General features: G+C 40.8%; 1 protein-coding gene across 8 annotated transcripts in view; it reads left to right on the forward strand.

The window, feature by feature from the left end:
* The first annotated feature begins 9,576 nt into the window (after positions 1-9,576).
* The window catches only part of raver2 (ribonucleoprotein, PTB-binding 2), a 108,376-nt gene continuing 92,501 nt past the window's right edge, over positions 9,577-25,451 (forward strand). For 7 of the 8 annotated variants that reach the window (XR_007263015.1, XM_048601734.1, XM_048601727.1 and 4 more), the window contains exons 1-2: positions 9,577-9,907; positions 15,716-15,782. Coding sequence is in view for 7 of the 8 variants with exons in the window: in XM_048601734.1 (XP_048457691.1) it covers positions 9,644-9,907; positions 15,716-15,782 (331 nt within the window). In the remaining variant the exon portion in view is untranslated. The remainder of the gene's footprint in view (positions 9,908-15,715; positions 15,783-25,451) is intronic. The other variant, XM_048601728.1, reaches the window with a different exon arrangement.

Here is a 25,451-nt window from a genome sequence, read left to right on the forward strand (position 1 = left end):
TATCTTCTTTTATATTACTAGGGAGCTTAGTATCACATTGCATCTTCTTCCCTGCCCCTTATTGATTTTATTGTTATCCTCCGCTGGCTTTTAAAAGCTTCCAAATCCTCAGGCTTCCCACTAATCTTCGCCAAATAGTATGCTTTTTACTTTGCTTTTTAGCTGTCCATGTCTTCCCTTGTCAGCCACGCTTGACTTGTCCTCCCCTTACTTCTTCCTTGGGATGAATTTCTGCTGTGCCTCTCAAATTACCACCCGAAACTGCTGCCATTTCTGCTCCACCTTCTTCCCTGTGAGGCTCCCCTTCCAATCAACTCTTTGTGGTTATCTTTACTCAATTGTAATGCTGTTACATCTGATTCAAGCTTTTCCTTCTCAAACTGCAGGGTGAATTCTATCATATTACGGTCACCGCTCCCTAGGGGTTCTTTCACCTTAAACTTCCTAATCAACTCTGCCTCATTACACATCAACAAATCCAGAATTGCCTGCTCCCTAGTGGGCTCTACTGCAAGCTGCTCCAAAAAAAATTTCATAGACATTCCACAAATTCCTTTCCTTGAGGTCTGCTACCAACTTGATTCTCCCAGTCCACCTGCGTATTGAAGTCCCCCGTGTTTATTGTAATAATGCCTTCTTACATGCATTTTAAATATCCTGATATAGTTTCTTCCCCACATCCTGACAACTATCAGGAGGTGTGTATACAACTCCCATCAGGCTCTTCTTTCCTTTGCGGTTCCTCAACTCTACCTGCACACATTCTATGCCTTCTGTGTCTATTTCACTTCTTGCTATTGATTTAATTTCATTTCTCACGAACAAGGCAACTCCGCCCCCTCTGCCCATCTGCCTGTACTGTTGATATGATGTGTATCCTTGGATGTTTAGTTCTCAGCTCTGATCCTCTTGCCACCATGTCTCTATGATAACACAATTCACACATGCCAATTTCAATTTGCAAGCTCATTTACCTAGTTTTGTATACTGTGTGCGTTTAAGTACAACACTCTCAGTCCTGTGTTAGATGCTCCCCTTCTCATAATTGTACCCTCATCTGCTGTGTGTTAAGTTAGATTCCCATCAGAACAGCTCCCTCCTTCGCCAGTACTGGTGCCAATGTCCCATGAATTCAAATCTGTTTCTCCCACACCAATCTTTGAGCCAAGTGTCTACCTCTTTAATCTTGTTGACCCTGTGCCAATTTGCTGATGACTCAGGTAGTAATTCAGAGATTATTATCTTTTTGATTCTGCCTTTTAATTTAGACCCTAGCTGCTCATATTCACTCAGCAGAACCTCTTCCTTTTTCCATGTATATCATTGGTTACCTTTATCAAAAGTGCTGAAACTGCTGTCATTGAATTCCTGAACTTGAGAACTAGCGCGGTTGAGCTCAGTTTCAATTACACCACATCCAACCAAATAGATGGTTTTGCCATGGGATCCCCACTAGGCCCAGCTCTTGCTAACATCTTCATTGATTATCATGAAAAACACATCTTCAATGGAATGACCGCTAACCTCCCATCAGTGGCATACTTCTGACAGGTAGATGATATGTTCAGCATTTGTTCTATTTAGACTACCTCATTCCCAGCACCAGGTCTGGCAATGCCTCCTTCTCAGTTGGATTAACAACATAAAGAAATTTGTACCCTCCTTTCCCTTTACTCTAATATTATCCCCTCTGATATTTAAATCCCCCAGTATTACCATTCTATAGTTCTTGTATATCTCTGTGACTTATATGGACATTTGCTCCTGTATTTCATTCTCATTGTTTGGAGATCTGTAGAAGATCCCTATAGCTGATTTATTGCTTCTCAATGCTGAGCTAGTTTAGTGAGTGCAGGATACCTAGTACTTTGCGAATGATGCAGGAGTCGTGTGATGGCTGATGATGTCCCACATTCTCAGTAGAATCTGAGGTTGTGGGGCTAAGGTCTCATGGATACACAAAATTCAATCCTGTCCCTCAGATGCACACTTCAAGTGTAGTCACAAGATAATACTGGCTGTGGTCTCACTGATGAATAAGGATAAATGAACCATGTACTAAGTCAAATAGCTGAGAACAAATGCAGGGGCTATGGTGGTAGTATTTATTATCCTTAGTCTGGAAATAGACAACACAGCTCAGGTTTGAACATCGTCTGCTATCGAGTGCCTTTTGCTGGAACTGTGTGGATGTTCAATGATAATAGGGTTAGGGTCTGATTGTGAGGTCATCTATGATCAAATGACTTACAACATTCACATGTCATGCTGTACCTCTTGTTTCTGCTCAGATATATCTTTTGTCTAGATTTGAAACAAAAGAAGAAAAACTAAAAATAGAATAATGCTAGATTGATTAAAAAAAACAGCAGATAAAAGTATTCACAACTAAATGGAAGTGATGCATCAATATTGTTTCCCTTATTTTGTCGGATCACCTCCTGTTGAGGCCCACATGGTCTGATATTTTTTTGCAAGACTGGAGAAACTGAGTGGGAGTTGGAAGAAATCTCCAGTCGACTCCAGAAATGTAAGTCTTATACTTCCCAGTTGGGGGCCAGATGGATATTCACGCCTGATAGTCTGGTCATTTCAGAAACATGCAGCTCTAGCTCTTCTCAAGGAGCATTTCTGCATTTGGGAAGAGACAGAGTCATGCACAAATGGTGAAATTCATGTTTTGTCAGGCAGAATGCAGTACAAATGAAGTCTGCATAATGTCACACAGCTACAGCAACAGGAAAACTGACTGCCTTAGGCCATTCAAAGAATGATGGCTTTGACGAAAAAGATTTGAGATGGGGAGCAGGAAGGAATATTCCACATGTACCTAAGTTCTAATTTCAAATCAGTCAAGGAAATAATGAATACATTTAGGGTATGATCTTTGGCTTTGCCAGAACTTTCATATCCTCATCAATGACAGCATATCCCTCTTCAGCCACCAAGTTAGCATCAATCAGAATATTTGCAAACTTGGTATCTCTTGAACATCTGACCTCGTGTTAATGTGTAGCACAGAAACAAGCCATTTGATCCAAGTGGTCTATATGACAGGAGTCTCCTCTTGTCATATTTCAATAGTGCCAATATGCCCTCTATTCCTTTATTCAATGCATGTAATTAGTTTCCTCTGAGATGCATCAATGTCATTTCCCTCAACTACTCATTGTGACAGTGAATTCCACATTTTAACTACTCTGCAAAAGTAGGGTTTTCTTGAAATATCCAATTAGATTGGTTACTGAGTTTCTTATATCTGTGATCTCCAGGTTGGAAGATCTTTTCCACATATACTTTAGCAAACCCATTGATTTGGCTGAATTTTGCCAAAAATCAAATGTGTCAATTCTGGTGAGTCTCATGGATGGTTTCTCTCCTGAAGGTCTTGCAAGTTTTCTTGTGCTATCATCCCAAACTTGCCTCATCAGCTATTGAACTATGAGATTCAAATGGGCAGTTAATGGAGGCACACTGACCCATGCTTCCTGTGTTGGAAATGAATGGCTAGCAATATATCATGGTAGCAGATGATTAACTTTGATCTCTTCAAGTGGGAAGATAATTAAGAATTTTCTTTCTGACAAAAGTACTACGTAGGAGGGTCCTAATGTGAAATAGTTGAATCATGTTACAGGCTTTCTAACTATGATTGCCTACCTCTTTTTTTTAAATTTGAACCATACAAACAGGAAAAGAATGAGGTGGAAATGTGAAATTGGGCTACTTCCCTAACCAAGAGAAAACAAGGCATGGCCTCGGCTTTCTCTTTGTCAGAAACAAGCAAGAGTAGAATTAAAGTATTTTCAAACTTTCAGTGACTACGTTAATGAAGAACTTAATAATTTTAAGAAGACTGTGTGTCCAAAGAAGATCGTATCATGGATTTTGATTATAGACTCAAAATTTTATCTACAAATTCCCAACTTGCAATCAAATTATTAAAATTTTCACAAAATCTCATTCATGGATAGACATTTGGTTTTGACATGGGTTCAACATTTCCCCAGTGAGCAGGGTTGATTAGGAAGAGGTGGGAGCCAAGTAGAGATAATATTTAATGATGAAATGTATGTAATTGTTGTGGAAAACAGATGGCTAATTCGTTTTTGGTGAAGTACGAGCTGGTGATTTTGTTTGAGGGTTTCTTGCTGTATTTACCAAATTGCCTCATTAACCAGCTACTCCGCTCCTGTGGTGTCCATCATGCACGATACTAACTCACCACTGCTGGGATATCATGGAATTGACTGGCATCTCTGGTGCTGATACAATCTTTAAAAGGCCGTTGTGCACGCAAACAAGTACTGTCAATCTGGAGCTGCACTTCATCATTTGTGACATTTGCTCCAGATATGGAACACAAGGAAATTTGGCGCCCTGCTTTGTGAGAAAGGATCTGGAGATCCTTTTGGACAAAGTGTGCAGAGGTGGGATGTCCTGTTCCTCCAGGACCAGCAATGGAGGTCATGACACCAGACCATGCCAGCCTGGTCTGCAATAGGCGCTAGGTCAGTGCAGTCTGGAAGAATGCCCAGCAATGTAGGAAGGAAGTCAATTATCTCCTTTACTTCATTGTGTAAGTGGCACCACCTTGTCTCCAGTACCACACAGTCATTTTATCTCCAAAGTTCAGACTCTACCAATCTCATTGTTGCCTAATACATCTTCCCTCACTTGCTGTAACCTACCACAAATCCAAAACTGCTAGTCCTGCATTCCCTCAGTCAACATCCACTCCTTCTCCAAAAGAAACAGCTGTGCCTCACCCTCTCCTTTATCACCCATAATACCTGCCTCTTTCTCATTCCAGGCGGAAAACAGCCTGCAATGTAGCAGTTGGAGTCAAGATGCATGGTGGGTTACCTGACACTTGGTTCTTCCCTCCTTAAATGTTGGACAGCCTGACTCTGTCTGCCCCAAGTGGTTGACTGACTCTATCCAAGCAGCTGGACTGGTATTGGAAGCTGCCCTTGACTTGTTGCGTTGGGGCTTCCTATCCAAAGGCTATCTCCCTTGACATGACTGAGGACTGCTGGCAACCATGACGAACTTCCTGGCTTTGTATCAGTGCTAAACGGCATGGCAAGTCAGCGTAATATGATCCTGGTATCTCTGACTGAGAGGCAAGATGGGAATAGGCAAGGCAAGGCAAGGTAAGTGACAAGCCTGGAGATGCAATGCGGTCCAGTCCATTAGCCAGGTATGTGTCCCTGAGCATAGTGCCCTCGCTGCACACTATGACAGTGTTTACAATCCATAGAATCCCTACAGTGTGGAAACAGGTCATTAAGCCCAACAAGTCCACACCAACTCTCCAAAGATCATCCTATCCAGACTCACCCCCACAACCCTGCACACCTCATTGCCAATCCACCTAATTTGTGGCAACTGTGGGAGGAAACCAGAGCACCTGGTGGAAACCCACGCAGACATGGGGAGAATGTGCAAACTTCAAACAGACATTCATCCAATTCTGGGATTGAACCTGGGTCCCTGGCGCTCTGAGTTCGCATTACTAACCACTGAGCCACCATGCTACCCCTTAATTCTTTTGAAGATATGGATTAATATAGGAGTTTGATTCTGCAAGCATCATTAGCACTCAGGTAGCTTACCCAACTTGCCATTCTTCTTGCTTACATTTGGTGGGCTCCTCAGCTGGCTTAGACATCATAGTCACGATCCCTTCAACACAGCGAATGAATAGCCTAGATCAATGGGTGAATGTTCATAATGGTTTTCAAAATCTCAGTCAACTTTACACCACGTTTAGTTCATAGTACTGAAGAAAGCCTATTTTCCACACTTTACCCTTACCTATCCAATGATAGTTGCTGCCTCAGCCTGAGGCGCAACAATGTCCTGTATGTGGATTGAAGATGTGTCATGAGCTTTCTTAGAGTCGGACATATTGGATGCCAGGGTCCATGTACTGAATGTGACTGTGCCCAAGCAACGTGTCTTGAGATGTTGGTGCCTGTTGTTTAATGTGGTGGCCCTTTGAAGCAAGCAATAAGCTGAAGTCACCAAGTAACAGCCCTGACTTCTATCTTGATATGTCTAGTTTGTTTGCAGCATTTGGTAAGATAGGAAGCTGAATATTAATGAGTTTTGCCATTAATAAGGTGTTTAACTAGCTATAATCCCTCTTAATTCACAACTTGCTGCTACCTAGCAACAAAACTCACCTCACTGTCTGACGAATGCATAAAAGATGGAACGATTTGCTCCTGACATCGAGACAGACCTTGCTGGAATTCTTATGCGATACTGTTCCAAATCTCATCGTACCCATATCACTCAAGCCCTTATAAGATTCTGCCCAGATTGATTCCTGCTTCAGCAAATGGATAAATAGCAATAGAATAGCTGATAGCATTGGCATTAGATTAATATTTCATAATAACTGACAATCCATCCTCAACCCTTATAAATATCCTTCATCCAAAACACTTTTGCCTTGACCCTAACTTTCACCAAGTTCCACTTGCCTATCACCCTTGGTCTATACTGGCTCAGACCTTGAATATTGTAGAATAAAATAATGTTGTAGAGAAAAATTGTGTCCAAATTGGATCAAGTCAATATTCAGTGTAGAAATTGTCAATCCATATATATGGCAGCTGGAGGTTGCAATGGAAACACATCAGCAAGCTATGGGAACACTAGAGAGTTTTAGTCCAAGACCTACAGGAGCAAATATTAAGTTCCTGGAGATACAGAATGCCTCAGTGAATCTTAAAGTTGAGCATTAAAACAAGCCAAAGTGGATTAAAGTACAACAAGAGTTCTCACTCTAACTATCTCAGATGAAGCATCCACATCTTAACAGTCACACATGACAATCAAGCTTTCCAGACCAAAAAAGAAATGCTTGCAGAAGATTTACAAATATCCTGTGCACAGACAGTCAGTGTTCTCATGCAACTGATATAACAAAGTGATCTATCCATGTAGGAAAATGTCCCTCGGTTATAGAAATGCTCAGAACTTCAAAATGGTGGTGAACAATTAGTTGATCAAATCTTTCATCTCTTGTTAATAAGTGATGACCTTGTGTTTCAAAAAGATAACCTGGAAAGAGAGAATAAGAATCTTTGTTCCCTTGTTAATGTCAGAGGTTGTACATATAATAAACTTGACCTATTGAATTTAGCCTGGAAATTGGAGTACAACACAAAGATTTCCTCTAGATTTGGGCCCAGCAGTTTATCCCATTGTCAATGATGGGACAATTCTACTTTGAGTCTCCGAGTTATCATTGACTGGACCTCAGCAGTATTAAGCTGTTACAAGTGTCAAAGTGAAGCCACTACAAGGAAGTAGTGGGGAAGCTTTTGTTTTCTCGCATCCTAAATTGTTTCAGAATACCTCTTGCTGTTGTTTTTGTCGATTAGATTCAGCCCTAGACCAGAGGGCAATACAGGAGGAGAGTGAGAATTTCAGTTCTTTCACTTGTCGTTAAAGAGGCTGTCTTTATTTGGATTCTGGAGTGTTCTCTCTTGAATCAGTTTTTCCTTGATTGGTCTTCTCTGTTTTGACCTTCAGGTCTTTGAGAATGTTACAGCCCCTGTTGTCAGAGGCTGCCATTCTACTCCACCATTGCATTCCCTGAAAAGGAAACCATAAACAGGTACTTCTGATATATCCTTCAAGAGAGCCAAGAACATTGTTGGAGGTTAATGTCTCATTGTAAGAAACTTGCAGGGTGGAGGGAAGAGTGGAGTAAGGTGTTAGCTGATTAAGGCTAAATGGTAAAAAAGGGTACGTTGAAAGAAGTTGGGGGGATAACTACTGAGCATGTATGAAGGGATCTGGATCATACTAACATCAGATCATGTGGAATGGTAGCATGGGTATGTTGGGCTCCAGATAAGATATCCTCTCTTGCCATGAACATATAGTTCTGTAAAATAAAAATTATTGCTCATCACTAATGGGAGCATAGATTTCACATGACTACAAATATCTCTATTTTCAGTAAGTCATATTATTATTCATGTTTGTGTGTTATTCTCCTGTGCTACAACAACTTCATTTCCCAAATTCTCTATTTCTCTGACTCCATCCTTCCCCATTTTTATCTGATTATCAGCGGCCATGCCTCCTACCACCTATTTGAATTCCATTTTAAAACACATTGCCTCTCTGTTTCATCTAATGCTCAAATGATTGTGTAAGGGTATAAGGACACTGCAACAATTTTGCAATAGTGTCACTGACTGGACTGTGCGGGTGGAGTAATACTCAAGGACTCTGGAGTCTGGAACTCTGCAGTGGACCAGACTGCATCATAGATATCAAGATATGAAGGAGATAGGTTAGTTTTTACTTAATGTAACTATGAGATCAGTGTATCTATGATTGCCATGTACAGCAGTATTTACTTAATGTATAATAGTGTTACTTTGAATTCTAAGATGAAGACAATTTTTGACTTTTGCGATCTCCTTGACCGTTGGGTAAACAACCCAAACTCAGTGCAGCATCAAACCACTCAAGGAAGCCGCCTGATTAATCAATCTTTTTAATTATTCTGCTAATGCCACCTTTGGTTTGGCATCCATCTTTTGTTTCTCTACGCCCTTGCACATCTCTTCATGGCTATTTTCTGTTGTAAAAGATTATGTGGATTACAGGTTGTTGAAAGTTGTTTAGCAGCTCTTCCAAGCTGAATTTACAGCTTTGAAACTACTGTAATTCCACTGGAGTTAAAATGCAATTGTCTTTCTCCTCAAATACTGTCTATACTGCTTTGCAATTCCGTCATGCTATCTTTGATCAGAAACTAAAACAGAAATCGCTGGAAAAGCTCAGCAGGTCTGGCAGCATCCGAGGGGAGAAATCAGAGTCAACATTTCGGGTGTAGTGACCCTTTCTCAGGCCTGGTTCAGAAATGTTAACTCTGATTAGATGTTGCCAGACCTACTGAGCTTTTCCAGCAATTTCTGTTTTTGCTTCTGATTTACAGCATCTGTAGTTCATTCAGTTTTTATGCTATGTTTTATTTCAGATTTACAATTTCTGCTTTTGTACACTCTGGTAGGATCTCGTGAGAGCCTTATAATCAGTTCCCTTTTACCTAGTTCTGAAGATGTGTCACTGGATGCACAATGTTAACACTGTTTCTCTCTCCACAGATGCTGCCAACCTGCTGAGTTTATCCAGCAATTTCTGTTTTTGTTTCAGATTTCCAGCATTTGTAATTCTTGGTTTTCTCATTTATGTACTTTCCATCAGGGTGGGAGTATTGGCCTGGCCTGTGGAGAGTGGAGTCTGATGGATTGCAGTACCGGCCCTGGACTGAGGGGGCGGTGTCCGATGGATTGCAGTACCGGCCCCGGACTGAGGGGGCGGTGTCCGATGGATTGCAGTTCCGGCCCTGGGTTGAGATGCCCGTGTCCGATGGATTGTAGTACCGGCCCCGGGTTGAAGAGGGGATGTGCGAGGGATGCAGTATCGGCCCCAGGCTGAGGGGGCGGAGTCTGATGGGTTGTAGTACCGGCCCCGGGCTGAGGGGGCAGTGTCTAATAGATTGCAGTACCGGCCCCGGGGCTGAGGGGGCAGTGTCACTGCCCCTTTTTCTTTCACTGGCCTCGGGCTCGCGGCCGCTTTGGTTCGTAACGGTTGCTGCTGCAAAATGGCGGCGCTCTCGTATCCGCAGGCGGCGGCGACGACGACGACGACGGTGACGGCGCCAGCGCCAGCAGTAGCGGTAACGACGACGGCAACAACGGTAGCGGCAGCGGGCTCTGTCTTCCCGCGGCGGGGTATAGGGGAAGAACAGTTGCTGCCGTCTCTGGAGCCTGAGGAGATCGAGCGGCGCCTGCAGAGGACCCGCCAGGAGCTGAGCAACAGGCGGAAAATCCTGGTGAAGAACCTGCGGACGGACAGCGGTAGCCAGGTACCGGGCTGTCCGCGGGGAGGGGGAGGGGGAGGGGGAGGGAAGGGAGGGGAGAGGGAGAGGGGGAGGGGGAGGGGGAGGGGGAGGGAGTCTCTGACTCAGCCTTGCGGCCGAGGGGTCGCTTTACGTCGCGAGTCACTTTAAAATGCCGACTCCTGGCTGCGAAAGCGGTGTTTTGGTGAATGTTGGGCCCTAGCCGCGCACCTGCGGGCAGCAACTTCCCTCATAGACAACTTTCCAGGACCTGGAGTAGGAGCAGCTTCACCATCATCACCGCCTGCCACTGCCTCTCCATTTACTCAGCTTTCTGCTGCCTTTCCACTTCCCCTACCAGTGAAACCACTTTCCCCAACAAGGAATCGCCTTTGTCCTTTATATATTTGAAATTGAGTCTCCACTGATTATTTTTTTTGAATGCGTCTGATCTCCGGAAATTAGTTTCTTTAAACGGTAATGACTTGGCTTTAGAGGTTTGGCGTTTTTTTCTGACCACCCCCCACCAAAAAAAAATGTTAATGTATAAATCCTCAGTAAGGTGTGATTTAAAAGTCTAAGTGCTGGCGGGCAACGTGTCGGGCTTTTGTCGGGCTGCCAAGCTTTGCATGGTTTTTGTGGAACAAACTCCACCTACCTCGACACTGAGAGGGCTGAACTTTTCTACGTTTACAAAGCAGTACTTAAGGAAATTTTTTTTTTCAGCCGCACAGTTGCGTTTCCGCAAAATAATTCTTTCATTTTTTCACTTTCACATTTTCTCCCTTCCCACCTTTTAACATTTTAATAGAATTTATGCCAACGATTGGGATTTTTAAGCCATTTGTGCAACTGATAAACTGGTTTTCCTTCCACTGATTTACACTTTTTAAACCGGAAGGATCTCTACTGCTTATGTTCGGTGCAGGATATTGCCTTGTACATTATTGGAGACAAACCAATCAAGTTGAAATAGTTGGGAAAAATTACTGGCTGAACAAACGTAATCAGACAAGAAATTTCATAATAAGCATTCATTATGGTTTTATACCTGTGTAAATTAGAACTAAAGGTTTCCATGCTACATAATTACCATTTTTGAATTAGGAAGAGAAGAGGAGGCCTGAGAAATTTGGATCCTTTAAATTATTAAAAATATTATGGATACACAGAGTAAACAAAGGATAATGGAAACAGAAAGAACTGCAGATGCTGTAAATCAGAAACAAAAACACATTACTGGAAAAGCTCAGTAGGGTTGGCAGCATTTGTGGAGAGAAATCAGTTAACGTTTCTGGTCTAGTGACCCTTTGTTGGAACCTCAAGTAGCAATTTCTGTGAAAGGATAATGGAATGCTGTCTATCCTATCTAGAGGGATAAAATACAGACATGGTGTTTGGAAATCTTGATTCAGCCACATGAAATCTTGTTAGATCACACCTGGAGCACTGCATCTGGCTCTGGAAGCTACTCTTGAAGTAGTAGTTACTGGCCTTGGAGGAAGTGCAGCATAGATTTACCAAAATTATTTCTAAACTCTAAGGCTTAAATTACAAAACATTATCCAAATTAGGATTAAATTTCCCTGGAATTTAGAATGAAGGATTATTTGATCAAAGTTTAAGATATTAAGGGGAACGGAATGAAGGTGGATGGAATCCATTTCTACTAGTTAGTGAGTCTCCAGCTGGCATGTCCCCTTCCCTGCTGTCAGAGTGAAATGTGGATTAGAAGCATGTACTGTGTGGCAACTGGTTACTCTTTGATTTTCTCCATGATACCCAGTTAATGATTTGAGAGCAGCCTTGCTGTTAAATAGAGGAAAGTGGGCTCAAAACCTGAGAGAGCTTGAAAGCAGCAGCTGCAGCCGCCTGCAGTAGGAGGTAAATAACGGAGAGTGTGCTTCAAGTTGAAATATTGAAATTATTCCAATATCTTTGAATTAAAAATTGGCTTTCACAACAAGGCCACCACTGTGAGCAAACTATTGGATGAACCTTTCTACAGGCTGACTTGTGGGATCCAGGCAAGGATGGCCTTTTGGCCTAGTTAGAATGATGGACTGTAGTCTGCTGCCAGGAGGCTGCTCCCAGCACCTAAACTTTCCTTTGTGTAGGAATCTAAAGGCTGACTGAAAAATTCCAGTCTCTTTTGATGAGTTTTAATTGACCGTCATTATGCTTCTTGATTACCTGCTGCTTGCAGTTTTGCAGTCCTGCCAGCTGCTGTCCAACTCCTCAGAATTCCCACCAGCCTCTGTAAAATAGCTCAGAATTGCGATGAAGTCAGAGACCATGTTGGCTGAGCTATATTTGGTTCTAGTGGGCTGAGTGGTTGCTAAAAGCTTTGAGTGAGAACAAGAGGGTTTAGTCAAACAGTGCAACCAGTCATTTCAGTAGTGAAATTATGAAACACACTTTTGCCAGCCCCCTCCACCTACACGCACCAATGTACACACAAACCTAGGAGCTTTCTTTTAATGGCAATTGATGCTACAGCAATTGCAAAGTTAAATCTGATATTGACAGATTTTTGTTACCTAAAGGTATTAAGGGGTATAGGGCAAGTGTGACTCTGTGAATGTGAAATTTAACCAATGTTTGATGAATGGTAGAACAAGATTGGCGAATGAAATATCCTTCTCCTTTTATCCATTTCTTTGTTTGGAATGTATCAGTAAACTATAAAAAACTGCAAAAGTAGCCTTATTAGCAGTTTTAACATCTATTATTGCAATCTATAAAATATTCAGTTTTTTGAGGCCTTTCAATTTTATTGTTTCTTCATATCAAGTTATCTTCTGTAACACTGCAACTATTGCAGAGCTACAAGCAGACTTGGCTGCTGATACTGTGGAATCCAGCAATACCCAATCTGTAATGGACATCAGCACAAAAGTCAAGGCTGACAGTGTGGTACTGATGGAGTTCTGTGCCACTGGGTGTGTCTTTTGGATGAGATATTAAACTGAGGCTTCATCTGCCTGCTTGGATTGATGTAAACGAATCCATGGCATGTCTTTGGCGAAGAGCAAGGAGGTTATCCATGCTGTCCTGGCCAATAGTTATCCTTCAATCAGTATCTCAAAAAACAAATAATCTTTGTGTTGCATTTGTGGAAGTTTGTTGTGCTTGTTTTTCTTGCCCGGTTTCCAACATTTTAATACTAATAACATTTCAGAAGTGCTTCATTGGCCTTAAAGTGATTCCAGATGTGCAGAAGTCTTAAAGGTGCATTATGAAGGCAGTTTCTTTCTCATGTACACGTGCTTTCTTGTGCTCTGTGCGAAGTTTGCTGTTGTAGCACTTCTCAATTGGTTAACTGAGATGTGACCTTGTGTACAAAGTACCCTGGAATAGCAGACTTCAGGGTGAACAATAATGACCTTTACACTCCAAATGGTACTGAAAGGTACTTTCTTGATATCTCTTGATCTCCTAAATTTATCATGAAACAGGTTAAAAACTATAAATCAAGTTTACTACTATATGTTTGAAGTTGGGATATTTTAAAATTCATTAATGGAACTTGTATGTCTTTGCCTAAGCCAGGATTTATTAAATCCTGAATCCTGTTGAATCCAGTTAAGAGCCAACCACATAACTGGCCTACATGAGACTCCAACAATCCTCCCATAAGGGGCATGAGTGAGGCAGATGGGCTTTTATGATAATCAACAGTGGTTACATGTTTGCCATTAGGCTAGGTTTTTATTCCAGACTTTTATTGAAGTCAAATTCTGTCATCTGCCATGGTGAGATTTTAACCCACAGGTCATTGGCCCAGATCTCTGGATTACCGGTCCAGTGACTTTACCTCTATGCCACTGCATAGGATATAGGTAGTAGTAGTTTGTACAGGTCAGTATGTTGGGGTTTTAACAGGGCAGAAGGAGGAAAGTTAAAACATTAACCACATATGAAACCCAGATTCATCTTCAATGATAAAACCTCTTCCTCTGTTTCTGGGGTACTGGTGCTGGGTGTAGGTAGCTGTAAGAAGGAGGGCCTGTGAAAAGTACATGTTCCATCCTGTCTATGACCTAGAAGTTCATCAAAAGTTGACACTTAAGCAGTGTGTGCAACATTGAGGGATCATTAACAATTGGTAACAGAAGTGAATTTTAAGTAGCGTCTTCAAGAGGATTAGCAAGTAGAGAGTTGTAGGACTGCAATTTGCAATAAATGTGCATTTCTTTAAGGAAGTGAGGGTGGGAAAAGGTAAAATTGTCCAACCATAGCTGGCGGAAGTTAAAGGTGATATGATATTAAAAGAAGAGCCTTTGAATGTTGTCAGCAAGTGGATTGGGAAGATTTTAGAATTAAGGTAAGAATGGGCAAGAAATTGATAGAGGAATAGCAAGTTAGCTAGCAAGATACTGAAAAACATGAAGTTGTAGATTTGCTCACCGAACAGGTGTGTTTGGTTGCAGACGTTTTGTCACCCTCCTAGGTAACACCGTCAGTGTGGCTCCTGTGAAGCGTTGGTGTTCTGTCCCGCTTGTTATTTATTTGCCTCGGTTTGCTGGGCTGGTTGACATTGCTTCAAGTTCTGGTTTTCAGTGGTTTGTATATCAGGTCCAGTTCAATGTGTTTGTTGATGGTGGCCTCGCATTCCAACCAGAACTCCATGAATTGTCTGAGATAACAAGGTGTAGAGCTGGATGAACACAGCAGGCCAAGCAGCATCAGAGGAGCAGGAAAGCTGATGTTTCGGGCCTAGACCCTTCTTCAGAAATTAGGCCCGAAACGTCAGCTTTCCTGCTCCTCTGATGCTGCTTGGCCTGCTGTGTTCATCCAGCTGTACACCTTGTTATCTCAGATTCTCCAGCATCTGCAGTTCCTACTATCCATGAATTGTCTGTTTGGCTCGTACTATTATGAACGTGTTGTCCCAGTCGAATTTGTGTCCTTCTTTGTCAGTGTGTATTGAGACCAGTGAGAGTTGGTCATGTCACTTGTTGGCTAGTTGGTGTACGTGTATCCTTATTGTCAATTTTCTTCCAATTTGGTCTATGTAATGTTTTTCACAGTCCTTGCATGGTATTTTGTATATTACGTTAGTTTTATTGGTTGTGGGCGTGGGATCCTTTATGTTTGTCAGTAGATGTCGCAGGGTGGTTTGTGGGCTATCCTGATACCTAGCGGTCTGAGTAGTCTTGTGGTCATCTCTGACATGTCTCTGATGTATGGTAAGGTGACTAGTGTGTCTGACCATGTTATGTCATCTTGTGATCTGTCGCAGAGGTAATGGCAGATTGTGCTTTTTCCATAGCCCATCTTTAAGGGGCCCTATTTCCTCCCTAATTACCCTTTTGTCCTTAATGTAATTGTAGAATCCCTTTGGATTCTCCTTAACCCTATTTGCCCAATCTATCTCTTGCCCCCTTTTAGCTCCCCTGATTTCTCTATGGAGTATACGCCTACTACCCTTGTATGCTCTTCGGGGGATTCACTCGATCCCAGCTGTCTATACCTGACGTATGCCTCCTTAAGGAGAAGCTAGGTAGCCAGCGAGGGCTTATTTATTGAAGGATTATCTACATTAAATTAAAATGCTAGTTTTATAAAATCAGTTGAAATTGGTGTTTCTGGTTAGCGCAGTGTTTCATAAGTATGCAGATTCTATTAAGAATTTGATTACACTTTTTTACTCTGCCATATTTTTATAACCACGTTTATATTCCAAATCTGAACTTCTAACTACAACAAATTGCTCTTATTTATCTGAGCTCTCAGCATTTTGGTGTTTAGTGGAATTTAATCATTCTTTTGTTTATGCGTTTGTTTATGCTTGATTAGATGGCTAATTCTTGATTCTGTTTCATGATTCAGGAGATACATGAACTACTCAAAGACTATGAATTGAAGTACTGCTATGTGGATAAAAACAAAGGAACTGGTAAGATGGGATTAATTTAAATGTGGGAGAAATGGATTTTGGTATGATTCTTGCTGAACCATCAGACTGATTTTGGAGAGTGATAATTTCTACTTTTATTTTCTGGACTACTGTTTATTTAGACTTGCTATGTATGTACTGTTTCAATTGAACAGGGGTGTTGATAAGGAGTGTGTTGAACTTTCGCTGCTGCGTTGTTTGAATTAATGTTTTTAAATATTCTGACTCTTTCTCTAGGAAAATCATGACTTGGCTTGATAGCTGGCACAAAGCATTTGACTGAGTTCCTATGTCAGTATCACATACAGGGTTTTAAAAGTTGACAATTTTTATTAAGCTCTGCCACAGAAACCTGAAAGCAGAACGATCAGGTAGACATGTGTGACAATAAATCTCCCAGTTACGAATTTGCAGTTTAGTCTGGGATACTAAGAAGAAATATTCTCCAGAAAAGTTCTCAAAGTAAAACACCTTTTTTTGTCTTTTTGTTTCTTCTGTGCTTATCTGTTTTTAAGTTCTCACATTCCTCCTCCCTGTGCCCTCATGCTACCCCCATTGAAACACTAATGAGTTAAATGCATTTAGAATTTTTAAAAGACTTTCAGGAACAGTCGCGTATCCAGAGGCCCTTAATGAAAAATGGAAATTCTTTACAAGATTAAAGCTCAGGACTAGAAACACATTTTTTTAAGAACAAGTTATTTACCTGTAATGTGATGCAAGTATGTTTTAAATGTTTTGACGTTTATTTTAGAGTTTAGATTTTGAACTAATGATGTGGGTTTTGTTCTGTGTGCATGAGGGTTTAATGATTTAGCTTGTCAGTCTCTCTAGACTCTCAATTTTTTTAAAACCAGAATGAGCACATTTTCCTTGAGTGATGTTGGGAATTTTTTTGTATCATGAGAGTTTTGGCAAGAAAACAAACATTTGAAAACCGTTAGCTTTTGATTTCGAAGAATTGGGAGTAAGGATTTTTACCAAAGCAAAAAAAGGCTTTTGATTCAGTTTACTGATGTCCTGGAATGAAATTTGATACAGGAATTTCTCCTGGAGAAAGGAGTTAGTTCACAACAGTTAGGAAATAGGTTACCTCCATATAATGGCTTTTATTGAAAACTCCAAACTGGAGTGTTTGTTTAGAACCCTGAAGGGGTTAGTTGAAGCTGAGAAAATCTAAATTTGGTTGTGAGAATAATCAAAATATGAGTAAACAAACTCAAGACAAGGAATTGAAAGAAACAACTGAGTCAAACCTACAGATGTGTTAGAAAATGTCTGTATCTGGTACTTGAGTACTGCAAAATAAAACTTTTGAGATAGATCGAATTGTACTTTTATCGTGTGTGTTAATCTCTAAAATTGGTATGTTAGTTTATTAGTTTAATCTATTATTATTTCTTTTGAGGAGGAAACTCCTGCTTTATTGTAAAATCAAATCTGCAGCACAGCATATTTGTCTTTCAGGTAATGATCGATTGTAAAAAAAAAACACAAATTTCGATCTATCAAGCCAGTTTCAGTTTGGTGTCTGGTTTCTCCAGTACTAACATCGTAACAGTAACTACATACTCGATACTTGAAAACTGCCTTAACGTTTCCACAAAATGCAGATTGCTTTGTCTTTTCATTTTGTAAGCCAGCGGTGAATAATTAAACTTCCCCTATTGCTCGTAAGCAATAGGGCCTGCTTTTTTAAAAAGAAAATGTGGATTGTTCTTCCAACACTGAGCTTTTGGTCAAGATAAGATTCATAAAGTCACAGGTTGACAGTAGAACGTCCTAAGGCTCATAGAGTCTGTACCGGTCAAAAACAACCACCTAATTATTCTAATTCCATTTTCCAACACTTGGCCAATAGCCTTGAATACTGTAGTATTGCAAATGTACATCTAAATGCTCAAATGTTGAGAGTTGTATTTCTGCCACCCTTACGGACAATGAGCTCCAGATTTCCAGTACCCTGATGAAAAGAAATGTTTGCTCCCATCCCCTCTAAAACTCCTGCCCTTTTCTTAATTCTATGTCCCAGTCATTGATTCCTCCACCAAAGGGAAAAGCTTCTTCCTGTCAGTGCCCCTCAATTTTATAAATCTCAATCATATCTTGCTTTTCCCCTCCCCAGGAGGTGGTAAAAGGAGTAAGGTTGATTGGGGACCAAAAATGGGGTTTACACCTAGAAACAAGGGGCATGGTGGGGGTGTTAAATAAATACTTTGCATCTGTTTTTATCTAAGAGAGAGATGATACCCAAGCTATGTTGACAGGAAGAAACCTGAGCACTAGAAAGGTTCAAAATTGGGCTAGAAGTGTTTGACAAGGCATTGGGATTGGATGTGTCCAAGGAATTTGGAGTGGAAATTGCAGGGGCAGTGGCCATAGTCTAGAGAAGAATGAGGTGCCGAAGACTGGAAAATTGCAAGCATTTGTAAGGGTAATCTCAGCAATTACAGATCAGTCAGTTTAACTTCACTGGTGGGGAAGCTCCTAGAGATAGTTAGTTATTCGGAACATAATTAGTAGTTAAGTGGGGAGAAGTTGTATTCATAAACAAGAATCTGTGATTTCACGTTTAAGTAAATTAGAGTTTTTTTTTGAAGAGGTAACCAGCTCGATGAGGGCATCACTGATGCAGTGAATTTCCAGAAGATGTTCAATGCAGGGCCACACAACAGACTTGAGGAAAATTATTGGTCATGGAATAAAAGGTTCAGCCCCAACATGGATGCCAAATTGGCAAATGATAGGAAACAGAGTAATGATCAATCTATATTTGTCAGGCTGGAGGAAGGTTTGTGGGGAGTTCTCCAGGAGTCTGTATTGGGACCCTTGTTTTCCTAATATATGTAAATTATCCAGATCTTTAGTGTGTACAGACTGGTTGATGGACGGGACAGACAAGTGGTAGATACGTTTCAAACAGAAATGTAACACAATACATTTTGGTAGGAAGAACATTTGAAAGACAACAAAAATGAGGTGTACAATTCTAAGGAGATTTGCAGGAAGAGAAGAACCAGGTTGTATATGCAGAACAAGTAGAGCAGTAAAGCATTCTGTGTCCTCGGCTGTAATAATAGGAGCATAGAGCACAACAGCAAGGAGGCAATGTTGAATTTGAGAGACACTTGTTAGACCTCAGCTGGAATATTTGTACAATTCTGGGGGCTACATTATAATAAGAATGTGAATGCAATGGAGTGAGGGCAGAACTGTTTTAGAGAATGGTTCCAGGAATGAGGACTTTGTTACGTGGATAGATTAGGCTGCTGTCTCTGGAGAGAAGGCTAAGAGGAGTTCTGATGGAAGTTTTCAAAATCACAAGTGGGCTGGATATAGTAGATAGGGAGAAACTGTTTCTGCTTGTGAAAGGGAGAAGTGGCTATAGATTTAAAGCGATCTGCAAAAGAAGCAAGGATGAAGTGAGGGAAAAACATTTTCACTCAGCAAGAAATTAGGATCTGAAATGCACTGCCTGGAAGTATGGTAGTGGCAAATTCAGTTGAGGCATTCGAGAGGGCATTGGATGATTATTTGGATAAAAAGTTGAAAGGTGTTGGGGGGGTGGGGGAGCAGGAAACAGACATAAGGCAATGATGCTCTTAACAAGCCAGTGTAGGTGTGATAGGCCAAATGGTGGCCTCCTGCACTGTAAGTCATTAAGAGCTGGAAGGATAGAGAAAAGGTGAAAGTGATGGTCCTGAAAATGGGATGGGCACATTCAGTTGCTTGTCTGTCAATTTAAGGGGGGAGTTGCAGAGAAGAAAATAAACCTTTTCAAAAGTTCTGATGTGAAAAGTGGTACATTCAAGTTAATTGACTGTGGCACCCTGGTGCAGGAAGTGGGGATATTAGGAGGAATAGATCATACAATGAGGGAGATTGTGACCATTCCCGGCAGAACATATAGAGTCAAGATTCTGTGTTACCTGCCCAGTGCCAGAGTTTGGGACATCTGCTGAGTCCTGAAAAGGAACCTGTAGTGGGAGGGGAAGGATCCAGTCATTGTGGGCCATATAGGTACCAAGGACATAGGCAAGGCAAAGCGGGGTTCATAATCCTTAAACTGCCATGAACAAGTGCAGAAAATAGTCAAGAAAGCTAATGGAATGCTGGCCTTGGTAGCTAGATGACTAAAGTATAAGGATGCAGAGGTTTATGCTGCAGTTATACAAATCCCTGGTTGGACTCCACTTGGAGTGCTGAGAACAGAACTGGGCATCACATCTTAGGAAAGCTATTTTGGTCTTGGAAGAAGCAAAATGTCGGTTTACAAGACAATATCTGGACTTCTGGGGTTAAGAAGAGAGATACAAATTAGGCATGTTTTCTTTAGAATTTAGGCGGTTACGGTGTGAACTGATAAACAGGAAAAGACGGTAAATAAATTACTACCACTGGTTGGGGATTCTAGAACTAGGGGGCATTGTCTAAGAATTTTAAAAATATGCTCTTCAGGAAGAAGGTTAGAAAGCATTTCTACACGCACACAAGGTGGTAGACGTTTTTAACTCTTTCACAAGTGGCAGTGAATGCTAGATTAGTTAATTTTAAATCCAAAATATTTTTATTTTCAGCGAAGGGATATGGGCCAAAGGCAGTTATATGGAGTTAGGGCATAGATCAGCCATGATCTGCCTGAATGACGAAACTGGCTTCAGGGTCTAAATGGCCTACTGCTCCCATGTTCCTGTTGCCTCAGCCACCTGCAAATTGGCAAGGCAGAACTGGTTAGAAAGTTGAATGCAAGGCTCCAAGACTGGCCTGGTTTCTGGCTTGTAGAACACTGACACCAGTCCGGGGGAAAATGGGAGCTATATGGATGGCACAGTCTCCACCTGAATCACTGAGGACCGATGTTCTTTCCAACTGCATAACTAGGGAAGTAGAGTGGGGCAGGAATCTAATTTGGGAAGATATGGTAGAGTTAAGACCAAAGAGAAAGGTATCAATATGGGAAATGTTAAACCGAGTATGAAGGGAAGGTGTAGACAGTATGAATCTGAGTCAGCCAACAAGTCAGAATCTACTTTAAAAACAGTAAATGGAAAGAACAGAATGCTCCATATCTGAATGCAAGTAACATTCAAAACAAAAAATGAACAGAAAGTGTAAATGGAAACTTTTATTACATTCTGTAGCCATTGTGCAGAGATCACTGCAGGAAAAGTTAGTGTGCATTGGTCCTACAGGAAGTGAGACTGCAGAATGAATGATGGGAATTAAGGAAATGACAAATGAATTAAACAGGCATTTTTCATTCACCTTCAACGTAGAAGCTACAAATAACATTCCAGAACCTGTGATAAATCAGGAAATGGGAGGGAACAAGAACTGGAGGAAAATTATAATCACCGGAAAAGTGGCTCTGAATAAATTACTGACTGACAAGTGTCCAAGTACATCATTCTAGGGCTTTAAAATGAGGAGTAGGCTATCTAGCCTACTGACAGAGTTGATGTATTGATTTTTTATTTTTCCAAAATTTGCTTTATTTAGACATGGTCCAATTTGATTGGAAAATAGCGAATAATACTCCTTTGGTCCAAAAGGGAGGAAACAACAGGGCAATTAAGAAAAATAGCATTAAAGAAGATACAGAAGGGCATTTAACTACAAGGTAATCAGACAGCCAGCATGGTTTTATGAAAAGGCAGTCATATTTGACCAAGCTATTGGAGTTTTTTTGAGGAGGTAATGCTTGCTGTGGATAAAAGGGGAATTGTTGAATGTACTGTACTTGGATTTCCAGGTGGCATTTAATAAGCTGCCACAAAAGATATTGTGAAAAGTAAAAGCTCGTGGTGTAGGATGGTAGTGTATTGTTCCCAGTTAGCCAGCTAAGGAGAAGGTTTGTATGGTGATTTTCATCTTAGTAAGATGTAATGAGTGGTGTGCCACAGGACTCAGTGCTGCAATCTCAAATGTTTATATAAATTTGGATGTCGGGATGGAAGGTACAGTTGCCAAATGTGCTAATTATAAAAAATAGCTATGAAAGCAAGTTAAGAGGACATAAGCTGGCTCCAGAAAGATAGTGAAAGGCTAAATGAGTTGGAAGCAACATAGCAAATGGAGTATAATGTGGGGAAATATGAAAGGAAGCATTTTCTTAAAAAGCATATTATATATTGGTGAGATTACAGAATGTGGCGGAAGTAGATCTTTGAATATTTTTAATGCAGAGATAGATGGATTCTTGTTGATCGAGTGGGTGATTATCTGGGTAGGTTTGAATGCAGATTGGATGTTGCAAACAGATCCGTCTGTGCTTATTGACGGTGGAGCAGGCTGGAGGTGCTAAATAGCCTACTCCTAATTCATATGTGAGCATATACGATGGAGAAAGAAGTGGAGTCTTTGCTTACTATGCCACATATGAGATGAATAAATTCATAAATTTAAGACTAGAGATGAGTGCTAAGTACGGCAGGGGTGAGGATGACGAGGGAGAAGACAGATGCTTGGGAAAATCCAAAAACAATTGAGGATAAAGTGAAACTATGAAACAGTTATAAAAAAAAGTATAATCTATTTTACTGGGAAATAAAATTATGATGGAAATAGTGTTTCAAAAGTAGGAACAGCATAAAATCATTGGCGGCAATAGTAAAGTAACAAAATAGTAAACAATTAATGTGCATCAATTTTTACCATTGAAATAGAGAAGACAAATGAGTTAAAGAACTGCATAAAAATATAAATATTAGTCACTGAAATTCTTGGTCTGATTTGCATTTTAGAAGAATCTAGAGAAGAGGAAACATAGCACACTTTGTAATTTTTTTTAGAAAAAGGTGGGAAGAGGACTGGCCAACATGTGCCTTTAAAAATGGAGATGGACTATATCCCAAAAGAAACTACAGACCAGTTAGTTTAAGCTAAGTGGTCAGAGAAGTTATCTACAGCAAAATAGAAAACATCTAAAAGCAAAAATATAGTGAAGATTCCTAAGGGTAATTTGTGCTTGATTACTGTAATTGACTTTTTTTGCAATGTTTCAGTACACTTTACAGTGTTCTGGTACCAGCATGGACTTTGAGAACTGCACTTGTTTTTCCTCCATTGCTAGTAATGGAGAGTGGCTGTGCCTCGCTACTGGGATGTGGGAGGTACAGTCTTGAGCTCTGGGGAATTTTTAACGGTACCAAGCAAACTGGATGGTCCACACTTTGTCTCTGCCTTCCTTTTGCCATATTCTTGGATTGCAAAGCCTGCAAAGTTTCCCTCCCTCTCTCCCATCCTGCTGTGACCATGAGAGAAATAAAAAAAAATTTGTTACTTCATGATTTAATCATTGCTGGCCCTTCACCCCACCTCAAACATTTTTTTTCTTTATTAACTGCTTTTTTCCTAGCTTTGAACCAGTTAGAAGTTGTTCAACTGCATATCTTGCAATTAAGTCTAGAGGTCATTGAACTGAAAAGTTTAACCCTATGTTTCTGAATCTACAGATGTTGCCTGACCTGGGTGTTTTCAGCATTTGAAATAATAGGTTTTTAACTCCAGTCTGATGGAAGATTATTGAAAACCTCTCCAGTATTGGAAGAGTTTCTTAAACACTTATTCTCCATTTCATTAGTTACTACAGGTGGCTGATTCTTTTTCTAGATATGGGCTTGGTTTGCAGTGAGAGGAAAGCTGAAGTACTGTCTGCCTTCTCTGTGAGATTGGTCAAATTATCGGGACAGCATGGTGGTTCAGTGGTTAGCACTGCTGCATCACAGCACCAGGGACCTGGGTTTAATTCCACCCTTGTGCAACTGTCTGCGTGGAGTTTGCACGTTCTCCCCGTGTCTGCGTGGGTTTCCTCCAGGTGCTCCGGTTTCCTCCCACAGCCCAAAGATGTGCAGGCTATTTGGATTGGCCATGCTGAATTGCCCGTAGTGTTCAGGGGTGTGCAAATTAGGTGGGTTATGGGGAATGGGTCTCGGTGGGATGCTGTGAGGATTGGTGTGGGCTTGTTGGGCCGGAGGGCTTGTTTCCACACTGTAGGGATTCTATGATCTTCTATTATCTATGATATGGAAGCATGAGTACACATCGCTTACTGAATGTGTACTCTGAGTACCTGCATTTGCACAGTATATGCATGTGTTTGAAAACTTGGTGCATTTGATTAACATGGCAAAATAAAAAGTGGTGTTTGATCACTGAATGTTTTTTCCAGTTTTGAAAAGGTTACCAAATAGAAGTGAAGTACCTGTAAGATGTTTTCTAAAAAAGCTATGGTTTACGACTAAAATGTTAATTTTGTGGACATGACTGTGGCTGGTCAACAATTTCTATTGTATAATACTGCCTTAAATTTCTGAATTCTGATTTTATCAGAGCATGTGGTGCTGATCTTTTGTTTACACCAGACAATGCTGTGTAAGCTAAAAATCCTAATGGAGTGGCATTACAAAACATAAAAGGTGAAACCAAACAAAGCCAATCTAGAATGTTGGGGCTCCTGTAACCTTGATTGCGGTGTTCTATCGCTTACATTTTCAAATTGTAATGAATATTCTTTTTCTTAATTTTTTTTAAAACAAATACACTAATCAATTATCAAATAGTGATCTTGAAGCTATATGAATCATAAAGCTAGCATCCAGATTCAGTATGTAGTAGGCAGTGCAAATTGCATGGAACAGAAACAAGTTACTGGAAAAGCTCAGCAGGTCTGGTAGCACCTTTTGAAGAAAAAGAAACCAGTTAAAGTTTTGGGTCCAGTAACCCTTCCTCAGAACTGATGGTGACTGGGTAACAGCTACCATCAGTTCTCAGTAAGGGTCACCGGACCTGAAACGTTAACTGATTTCTTTTTCTTCACAGCAACCGCCATATCTGCTGAGCTTTTCAGTAACTTCTGTTTTTGTTCCTGATTTACAGCATCTGCAGTTCTTTCAGGTTTTTTTAATGCACTTGGAATGTTGGCCTTCATTTCAATGGGAATGTAGTATGAAAGTTTTTGCTAAGGCTGTACGAAGCACTAAAGAGCCATCAGCTGGAATGCTGTGAAGAGATTTTGGGTCTCTTTATTTAAGGAAGGATATACTGGCGTTGGAGGCCATTCAGAAAATGTTCATTAGGCTGGATATCAGATGTGCGACATTGCCTTATTGGGGGTGGGGGGGGTGGCTGAGTTGGGCCTGTGGTCATTGTAACTTAGAAGAATGAGAGGTGACGTTACTGAAACATAAAAGATTCCTAGAGATTTGACCGAGGTAGATTGTGTGGTTGTTTCCCCTTGTGGGAGAGTCTATGACCAGATGGCAGAATCTCAGAATAAGGGATTACATGTTAAAACAGATGAGGAATTTTTTCTAAAAGTAGTGTATGTGTGGAATTCTTTACTGCAGTGGGCTATCAAGGCTACGTCGTTAAATATATTTAAGGCTGAGCGAGAGCTTTTTAAATAGAAAGGAGTCGAGGGTTATGAGGAAAAGGCAGGATAGTGGAGTTGAGGATTCATCAGTAAGCTATGATCTAATTGAATGGCTGAGCAGACTTGATGGGCTAAATGGCCTACATCATCTCCATCTAATGCAATTTGAGCAATGCTTTCTTTTCATTGAATCTGTGTTATGGACCAGGTCAGACCCCTTCAAAATATTTTGAGGTAGCCTGCATCCAACATTTTCTTATTTTTAAAGGCAAATGTAAAGTGCTATGTTCCAGATA

Source organism: Rhincodon typus, chromosome 10 (assembly GCF_021869965.1).
Source record: "Rhincodon typus isolate 14 chromosome 10, sRhiTyp1.1, whole genome shotgun sequence".
Lineage (NCBI taxonomy): Eukaryota > Metazoa > Chordata > Chondrichthyes > Orectolobiformes > Rhincodontidae > Rhincodon > Rhincodon typus.